The 10,183-nt window shown below is 51.5% G+C and overlaps 1 protein-coding gene across 2 annotated transcripts; it reads left to right on the top strand.

The window, feature by feature from the left end:
• Window positions 1-3: 3 nt before the first annotated feature.
• Window positions 4-6,853, top strand: Ubxn10 (UBX domain protein 10). 2 transcript variants are annotated; one of them, XM_048443355.3, is made up of 2 exons: window positions 4-135; window positions 4,095-6,853. In XM_048443355.3, exon 2 carries the CDS (start codon window positions 4,110-4,112, stop codon window positions 4,950-4,952), a length of 843 nt encoding a protein of 280 aa, XP_048299312.1. In that variant the 5' UTR covers window positions 4-135; window positions 4,095-4,109; the 3' UTR covers window positions 4,953-6,853. The 2 variants fall into 2 exon arrangements, with proteins under 2 accessions (XP_048299312.1, XP_085546526.1); XM_085690400.2 differs by having other exon boundaries at window positions 65-128.
• Window positions 6,854-10,183: the final 3,330 nt, after the last annotated feature.

The raw sequence follows: 10,183 nt of genomic DNA on the forward strand, positions 1-10,183 counted from the left end.
CCTGTCCAGGCCAGGCGGGTTCCGGCCCCACCGGAAGCACGTGGCCCCCCACCCCTCAGCGGTTGCCACGGAGACCGGGCTGTTTACCAGCTGGTCGCAGCCAGGCACAGGAGGCGGATGGAGCTGAGGTGCGAGGTGAGAGGCCCACTGTGGGTCCCCAGAAAAGTGAGAGCCAGGCCTTTTAAGAGGACTTCCCCAGAGGCAGAGCCAACCTAGTTGGAGCCTGAGTCTGCAGCAGCCAAGGGGCCCTCTGGGAGGGGCATATCTGAATCAGTCCCTGGACGCAGATCCAGAGAGAGAGAGAGAGAAGGGACTCGGGTCCTGTGCAGAGGCAGGAGCTGGAGGGAGCTCTTTCCCCAAATCTGCCTTCATGCCCCAACCCTTCCTGCCATTCCCTGACACCCCCCTTCTGCACTTCTTTGCTTCTAGGCCTGACCACCCCTGGAAATAATAGAAGCCTCTCCCCCGCCCCCTCCCCGCCTTTCTATCCTGAGTCAACCCTGTTCCCTTTGCAAAGCTTCCCTCGCTTGGTGGCTTGTGGTTTCCCTCATTCTGATCGCTGGTCTGGAGTAGCGCTGGGAATGGTGTCAATCTTGGCTCTCTCCATCCCCGAGTTGGTTCCTTTACACGGTTTAATTTTGTAAACCAGGCTGGGGGCTAGGGGGTGGCGGCAGGGGGGTGGTAGTAACTGATAAACAGTTTTAAAAGACCAATGCACGTGTGTGAGTCCTGGTATATGCCAACAGATGGTTTGTAGGTGGTTATATTTTGCAGCTTCTGCCATAGGTTCAGATTTGAGCTGTGAAGTAGTGTGGTCTGACCCCTTGGTGGCTTGTGGGCACCGTGGGAAAACAACAGGAATCTTGCTTTATTTTCGAGCCCGCGCCCCTTCCTTCCTGTTTGTGTGGTGGTAATCCTAAGGAATGGGCACCTGCCCTCCTGGCAACGCCTTGGAAATGGTGCCCAGTGTTTCGTTTCTGCCTCTTAGCAGGCCTCTGCCTCCTAGCTATTGTGTTTGAGTAAACAGGGCTACTTGTCTCCTCTGCTGGCAGCTTGATGGATGCCTACGCCTAGATCCTGTCAAATCACTTTGTGGTTGAGTGTCTGCCAGACCTAGAGGAGGTGAAATGAGCCAAGCAGGGATTATGCTGTCGTAGAAGCCTGGACCCAGGGCACAGGCAGAGTTTGGGACCCAGGGTGTGACGATAAAGGTTCCACGGATGCAGTTCTCCAAACACCTGTTCCCCACAGCATCCTGCCTGCCCTTGCACTGGGTGGGGGTGGGAGCTGGTGCTCCCTCCATGTAACAGATGGTCTCGGCACTGGGGGAGGAGGCAGTGGGTTCTAAAAGCAGGTTGGATGGAACGGTTTTACCTGAAGGAGGTGTTACTCTCTAAATAGCCACGAGTGGGCTTATAGAATTAGTCATAATTGAGGTTTTTTTTTTCTCTCTTGAGATAGCTTGCAGTCATGTTATCTTATGACCAGGGTGTCTTGAAATGACACCCCCTGAACATGGCTAATTATATAGAGTACCAAAAGGTATAGCAACTTCACGCACACACTCAAGTTTGACTGTTAAAAATAACCCAGCAGAGCGCCTCTGAGAACACATGACTTTCCTCATCAAAGTTGTTAGGGAGAGGTTTCTAAGTTACCAAACTTCCTGACAGTAGTCAAGCCTTCCCCAGGCATGTGTGGGTGTTGGAAGCCAAGCCTGTGATAATCCTGTAGAAGCTGTGGCAAATTAATAACTGTGCCCAAGCGAGGCGCTTACCTTCATCGGCTCAGCTGGACAGCTACGGCTTCCTCCTGCCACTCTGAGCAAGAAACTCATAGGGGGAAAAATAATCTTCACAGTCGATCAGAAAATAAATGAAACAGACAAGGAGATGGGAAGATATTTCTGAGGCCAAAACTTTTGGCTCAGGAAGAAGTTTCTGGACTGCCTGCTGCCAGCCTGGGCATGGAAGACGGAGAAGGAGAGTGGAGGAAGGTTAGGGTTGTGTATAGACTGGGACAGCCACAGAGCCATTAAAACTGTGGATGGGGGCTGAGGTGATGGCTCAATGGTCAAAGCATCTGCCTGAGGACCAGAATTTGGATCTCCATCTCCCATGTGCATGCCTAGTGGGTGTGGCAGCTCACCTATAATTCCAGCCCTGGAAGGCAGGAACAGAGTCCCTGTAGGAATCTAGCAAGACCAGCCATATGGGTGCGGTGGGGTGGGCTTTGGGTTTGGTTGACAGATCCCACCTCAGTGAATAAGATGTTAGAGCAATAGAGGATGATTTCCAGTGATATCAGCCCTGGACCTCCTTGTGTGCACGTGTGCTTGTCTACATCTGTACCCACAAATACACAGCACACACATACACACACAGCAAATGGGAAAAAACAATTAAATCTGAAAGGAAAGGGAACCTTGTCTGAGATTACATCAGGTAGCACATTTTGGTTCCTTGCGCTTTGGTCCCTCATAGTCTAGTAGACAATGCACACACAGAGCAGCAAGGGCCCACTGTTAAGGACTGAGTCATGGGAGGCGCTTGGAGGAAGTAAACCCGAGACAAGAGCAAGTGTGGCATTGGGGAGAAATGATTAGCTCAAGAAGTGTCTTGTAATTTTGAGGCCACTGCATAGGAGGAGGGAGCTGCCTGACATCAAGCTCCTGGCCGTTCTCCTGGGGTCTCCCATCTGTTTAAGCCCCGAATAGGAGGAGAGCCATCCCCAATACCATCGAGGTATGCTCTAAAGCAGGTGTGTGTGTGAACCCATGGGTCACACGTGTCCAAGGATAGCTATGAATGTGGCCTGATAGCGTCCTATCACGGCGTCAAAAGTTGATCACTCCTGTTGAAGAGCAACAGGCAAAGCTTTGCTCTAAAATAACAAAAAGAAGCACGAGGCAGGCCTACGACCTAAACAAAGCCACACTCGTCCATCTGACCCTGCCCAGGACTGTCCCGCAGAGGCAGAGTTGCCTGGTCGCCACAGCCTGAAAAGTCAAAATGGACGCCTGCTAGGTCTTCCTGTGGAAGCTTGCCAACCCCTTGTCCAGAATCTGAGCGTCCCCTGTGAGCAGGCGATCAGGGCAACCCCTGTCCTCCCTGTCACCTGACCAAGCTGGGGAGCCGTGTTCCATGTGACTTGTGCAGAGCCACCTGGCAAGGTGAGGAAAGAAAGTTAGGGCTCAGTGTGGACCGAGAGGGAGGAGGAACCGAGGAAGGCCTGCAGCGGAGGGAGAACGGGGAGTCCAGAGGGCAGTGTGTCCGCTGTACATGATCCCAGGGCAGACAGCATCCCTTGTAGAGAGAAGTGACTTTCTGTTGTGTGGAGCTGAGTCTGGTTGTCCCGTTGTGTGTTCTAACAGGGTTACCTTCCATCTTTAAACAAAGGCAGCCACCCCTAACATTCCAGCCTCTACATCTGAGGTCTGTGCCTGCCACTCCCTGGGGGAGCTTCTCGCTCAAGAGCCATCAAGGACGTGGAAGCTCAGTACGCTCTGCCTGATGTAGGGGTTCAGCAGGACCCTTCTGCCCCACAAACACTTTTCTCGGGTGGGGCCCGGTCAGACTTCACCAGACCACAGTGCACGCTATGGATTGTGCCGCCATGCTGGCTTTGTGCCGGCACAGCAGACAGAACTCAGTCGCTACAGACACATCTGTGGGAAAGTTGTCTGACTCGATTCTGTCTTGTCACAGGACTTGTTCCTTCTCAGGGTGGTCTTTCTGCTCCGTGGCCCTTCTCCATGAGAGTGAGAGTTAGTCCCCTGCCTTAGTCATTCTGTGTCATGCCTCCTTTTCTCATCGTTCCTTGAACATATCTATAGACTTGTGGATTTCACTCGTTTCTCTCCTCACTTCAATAATCTAAGTTCCAAGGACTTTGGTTCACTGCTGTGTTCCAGGGTCTGTTCTGAATGAGTCACAGTCGCTCCCCCTCCTCAGGTGTCAGAAACCCAAAGAATGGTCCCATATTCTGGCCCATTGATGCTTACTCTCCCAGTGCGCAGTGACTGGCAGAAGAGGGAATCCCAGTATTCCTGGAGCTTAACCCATGGCTTTCCCTGTTTCTGCCTGCTTCCTTAGGGGTCCTGAGAAGCAATGGCCACAGAAGCCCCTGTGAATCTCGCACCACCTGAACGTAGCACCGTGGTTGGTATCTCAGTCAACAGCTTCATCTGGCAGCGCAACTCTCTCAGGATGCATGTCATCAGGCCCAAGTCTGCCAAGGGTCGGAAGCGGCCGAATCTGCACAGAACACAAGGCAGGGGCGATGGCTCTCCCAGTGTACTGTCGGCTTCACCTCCGCCATGTTCCTCCGGGTCGTCAAGCAGTCAGAAACCAGGAGCCTGTGTCCCCACCTCTCCATCTCAGGGAACCCCTGATGAGATGCCGGAGCTGCTGCCACAGGTGCTTGTCGGGACCACCTCATCTCTCAATAAATACCCAGTCCTCCCTTCCATCAGCAGAAGGAGCCTGGAGGATGGGGCTGTGGACACGGTGGCCAGAAAGGCCAGTTCTCTACAGCTGAGTAACGTCCAGGCCCTTTACCAGGAGGAGGCCCACACCACTGTAAAGTCAAGCCAAGAAGATTCCAGAACCCAAGTCTGTGCCTTAGAGAAGAAATTCATCATCCGCACCAAGAGACAGAGTTCCTCTAGGGCCTCAAACATGGAGGAGCCAACAGACCAAGAGCCGAGGCTGTTGCTAGCTATAAGGTCACCCTCAGGCCAAAGGTTCGTGCGCTACTTCCGGCCCAGTGATGACCTACAGACTGTCCTTGCAGTGGCTGAGCAGAAAAACAAAGCCACCTACCAACACTGCAGCATCGAAACAATGGATGTGCCCAGAAGACGTTTCTCTGACCTCACCAAGTCCCTGCAAGAGTGTGGTATCCTCCATAAATCTGTTCTGGGCATCTCCCAGGAGGAGGGGGAGGGGTGACCCTGAGCCCACAGCACCAGGCTGGGGCCCCAGGCCTTCAAGCACACAGCCTGGTTTCAAGCACCACATGAGCCCAATGAAGCTCAGACCCTAAATCTGTGGAGGCAGGGACACGTCTGTACACGGGCTGAGCCCCCTGGGAGGAAATTTCCTCCTTCTAGAATTCTCCCTTCCCCACGCTCCGGAGCACCTGCATGCATGCAGTGAAACCTGTGTCTCTCTCGAAGCCAACACTTTGCTTCTCTGTATCTGACATGAGATTGAACTCTTCCCAGAGAGGATTCTAGTCTAGTAAATAGCCAGGGTTTAGGAGTTATGGAACTGACATTGGTATTTCTTGCAATATCATAAGAAACAGGCTGTTGATCACCTGTGTTTGGAAGCAGCCTTCTTACTGAGCTGCAGAAGCCGAAATCCCTGGAGATCCCTGTTGGTGTGATGTGACAGCAAAGGGAAGAACCGTCTGTCCCAAACCCCCAACACACACACACACACACACACACACACAGAGAGAGAGAGAGAGAGAGAGAGAGAGAGAGAGAGAGTTCTGAAACATCCTAGAGCTAGCCCTAATTAATTGCCTCTACAGTCATGGGCTAGCCAAGGCTACTTTTGAATGGACTGACTAGGTCGACGCTTCTTGGTAGCGCCTGTCTACAGAATTCTTCCGAAATGGAGGTGAATGTGCCGTCCTCTGTTGTTTTTAAGACACGACAGCTACAGGTCTGTACAGGTTTGTGCTAACAACCCCTTGGCATAGGTAAATATTGATCCCCAGTCTTGCTGTCTTACCCTCTTCAAACATGGGAGGGCTTTGGCGCAACATCAGCACATCCTGGGGTCTGATGCCAGGCCCTCCCTAGAAGAAAAGTGGCTCCTAGGGGTTTCTTTCCTGTGCTCCTGTTGAGACCACACTGCAGCTGGCCGACTGGCATGGAGTATCGCTGTGTCCCCTCAGCCAGAGCTGTCACAGGCACCGTCGAGTCTTATTTTTCCTATGGAGATGCAGCTTATTTGCCAAAGGTTCTCCTGCATTGCAGGTTCAGCCAGACACCCACCTGCATCCCTTTATGGCCAAATCCCCAGTTGGGAGTCAGGAACATGGAGGCCTTGTGGGTACCTTTTCCCCCTTAGAGCACAGTCACCACATGGCCCTGGGTGCTAGTACCTGTCCCCGAGCCCTCAGTACACAGACAAGGCAGGGTTCGGGTGTTCTTGGAGCATCCTGGGAAAAGGGGCTTGGACAGCACACATGGTTAGAGATGTTCCTTCTAGCGGGCTGCCCCTTGGTGACAGCGACGGTTACTCTGAGCAGGCTGGCTCCTCCTCCCCAAGCCACCTCCAGCGCCACACAGATCACTCTAGACTAGGATATACCAGTCCATTTGCCAGCTCTACCATCCTGCCTAGGTTAGTGGCTCCTTGGATGGGAAAGGTCAGCCGAGACCGGCTTCGATGCACTTGGTCACCTCGTCTACTCAACGACCATGGTAGGAGGGGCCGGTGGCTTGCGCTTGGACTCCCCCAGTACAGGTATTTCACTTCCCCGCCAAGTGCACAACTCTGCCTCTGAGCTAGGAGCCTATAAAAATCACACCTACTCTATGGTAAGAATAAAATTCCACCCACCTGCAGCTTGGTGATTCCAAGCCTTGGATTGTGCCAGTGAGAAATGTAACAAGCTGGATGGAATTGGAGACTCCTGGGTGTGGGGCTTTGCTGCTGCTATTCAGCTTTGAATTTTAGGGTGCTGGGGAAATACGGGGAGCACGAGGCATAGGAGTATTTTAGGATCTTTTAGGGGGCATGATTAAAGCTAGATTTGAGCCATCACAATAATCTTTTTTCTCTTTTTGAACAAAAGATAATGATACGAACAATAAAAGCTGATTTGTGTGAAACACTGGAGAAACATGTCTTATATTTAAGCCTGAGACCTGAGCCACCAGACAGGAGTGCACAGGGTGGCATGTGACTCATTTTCAGGTGTCTGCCTGGGCAATCACATATTCCGCCATTGCAGCCAAGGCTCCCTGTACACAATCAGATGCCCACCCTGGAGGCCCCATCAAAACTGCCTCAGCTTGTAGCCTAGCACATAGCTTGGGAAGCATCTCTTCCACCTCTCCCGTCTTCTGTGGCATCAGGGACACTCTGGTCTAAGGGGCCCTGCTGGTCAGCACGTTCCCCTTGGTGGCCCTTGGTAGGCCATCCTCGCCCGGTGTGTGGTCACAGACCTTACTCTGTGTAACCAACAGTCAACCGAGGGAGCATGACTAACCCCCAAGAGAACACAACCCTTCCGAGGTCAGTCCGTGGCTCAGCTGTATCTGCGATAGACCCAGTGTTGGGAGAGGGGCCACGCTATAGCCCACTGCCTTTTCCTCCCACCACTTCCAAACACACACTTCCACCTTCTCCAGGAGTGCTGGAAAGATTTCTCATCATGGACACAGAGGACAGAGCTTCAAGGCAGGTCCGCATACTTCCCGCCCCAGCCCCATGGTACATTAGTCCCCTCCCTGGCAGCAGCAAGACCAGCAGGAGAAGTGACTCATCACCGAAGAGCCAAGAAATTTGCATTGACAGACGACAGGTGGCTCTGTCACAGCCCTCACCTGACTGTACCTGGAGATGCAGCCATCAGCCAGGCCAGGGCGGTCCTGTCAGAGAGACAGCCTGTGAACAAGCGACCTGAAGGAGGGAAAATCCTAGCCTCACACAAGAGATACGGGGGAGTCAAGCTTTCATGTCTTACCGCCACCTTAAGTGGGTTTCCTTGTCAAAACCTCTCTGCTCCAGGAAGTTTCTCCTGACTTTTTTTGTCCTCTTCACTGTAAGCTGGGATGAAAGAGTGCTTGGCGCTTGAGGTATCATTTGGATGAGCCTTCCATGTGGTGAGATCCATTTCTCTGCCTTCTAAGTGGACTCCCCGGATGGGCTTGTGGTTCGACATCAACTTGGAAGTCTTTTATCGAAAAGGGCTATCTGTTTTCTTCACCCATGGCCACACATGACAGTGGTGTGGTTGCAGTTAAGTCTAGAGCCCTACTTAATCACTACACCAGAGACAGCCAAGCCACAAGCCACACTGTGGTGGGTAGACCCACTCCGGAGGCCCAGCAATGGAAACAGAATACACTTTTGGTGAGTCAGTTACTAACATGCAAGTCAGTACTTCCCATTATAAAAATTAAGTCAGATGGTTTCCTTTTTGTCCACACTAGTGACATGCCACTTCCTTTTCTGATTAGGGATATTCTTTCTAACGTCCCTCTCTCTTCTTATTTGCTCAGACATTCGGGAAGCATTTGCTCTCCTGAATAGTCAACACAGATGAACAAACCGAGGTATTTCTGGGCAGTTAAATTCTATCCTAAAGGGCTGAACAGTTGTTGTGATAAACACTGGTGGGTGAAATTCAACCAGGCTTCTTCAGCCTGTGCTGCCTGGAGAGGCACACTGGCTCTTGGTGTAGTAGACTGGAGAGGTCAGGGTGGAAGACGGAAGATCAACTCCTAGAGGTGGATAACAACTAGGCGAGAAGTGGGAGAGGTAGCCTAGGCTCCTGGCAGGTGGTTAGATTCAGGATACACAGTCTTTTCACTTTGGAAAGAGAAAGGAGTGTAATTGACAGGTTGGGATCTCCTTGAGTCGGCCCACTAATAACTTTAGTGTGGAGTTCTTTCAAAGACAAACACGAAAGCACTCAACCCACAGCAGGCAGGGGAAGTGCCTTGAGCATCAGCGGCGTTCATCTGAAGGGAAGACACAAGAGTTTATGAATGAAATGTGTCGAAAGAAACAAGGCTATTAACTGCGTCCATTGAAAAGAAATGCACCCCCGACGGTCCCTGACTCATCCAATGTTGAGGTCCAAGTTCACACTAATCGCCACCTCCCTCCAAGGGTGTGATTCCTGAGCAGGGTTGCTTTGGAAGACACCTGTGCATCGTATGAGCTCCTGGCTCTTCCATCCTTCCCTTTTGCTGCCCCTCACTTCATTCAACTAAATCCTGAAGCTGATTTGGAATACATGTCTTCTCAAGAGGGTCTAGTGGCCCACTTAATGAACCTCCTAACTTTATACTTTGCACGCCTGCCTGTTGACAATGAGGGTTCCAGAGCTTTGGGTCTTGGTCCTTTGGCGATCAACTGAAAACTCCCGTTTCTGATATCTGTCCCTTGTGATGGGAGATGTGTCTGCTCCGGCTCATGGGCACCTCCAGCAGACAGCATGGGTCTCTTTGAGCTCTAGCCCCCTGTTAGCAATGACCTAACATCTGAGTAGAAACCTGAAGAAATGGCAGCAACTCCACCTCCCAATCGGAAAGTAAGGTCGGGAAACTGCTACCCATGGCCCACCCCTAAGTCCAATCATGCGATGCTGTGAAGTCCACTGTGATCATACTCAAACATAGCATGTCCCATGGGCCAGGTCTGGACTCTGATGCTCTGGGGGATTTCCTGTATCCGGCCTCTGCCTCTGCTTGCTCTTTTCCTCCTGTCAGGGTTCCCAGCGGCCCTCCACTGCATTCAAATCTATAACACATTAATTCAACAAATATATATTAGGTACCTATATGCCAAGCATATTTGACCTATCAGAGAACAGAACAGGCTCTCCAATCTCTGTCCTTAAGGAAGTTACGTTTGGTAGAAGGGGAGATGGAAAGTAAGCGAAAGTCATAATACAGGATGCAGAAGACAAGGAATGGCTCCCAGTAGAATTCAGGCCAGGGATCGGGTGGGTGGCTGCACAACTCAGGCGAAGTGGAGAGTTTCTGGGACACCAGTCAATTTACCTTCCTTCCTTCCTCTCTCTGTCCCCCTTTTTCTGCAGGATGTCATGTTATTTCCAGAAGCCCAGAACTTAATATATAGCCCAGGATGTCCTTGAACATCTGATCGTTGTATCTGTACCTCTCAAATGCTGGAATTCTAGGGGTGTGTGCCACCACACCCGGTTTACTGTGCTGGGGTTCAAACCCAGGGCTCGGCACATGCTAGATGTGCACTCTACCCACTGCCCCACACCCCCAGACCATGATTACCTTATACAAAGTAACAATTTTATTATAATAATATTATTAAAGCCAATGCTGATCTAAATATACATCATCTTTATCATACATTACTTCCGTGGGCAAAAAGGAGGCGGCGGGGGGCGGGGGGCTCATTCACAGAGTCAGTTATAGCCTCCCCTCAAACTAAACATAAGTTGTTTCAGT

The sequence above is a fragment of the Myodes glareolus genome, chromosome 6 (genome assembly GCF_982192425.1).
Source record: "Myodes glareolus chromosome 6, mMyoGla1.1, whole genome shotgun sequence".
Taxonomy (NCBI): domain Eukaryota; kingdom Metazoa; phylum Chordata; class Mammalia; order Rodentia; family Cricetidae; genus Myodes; species Myodes glareolus.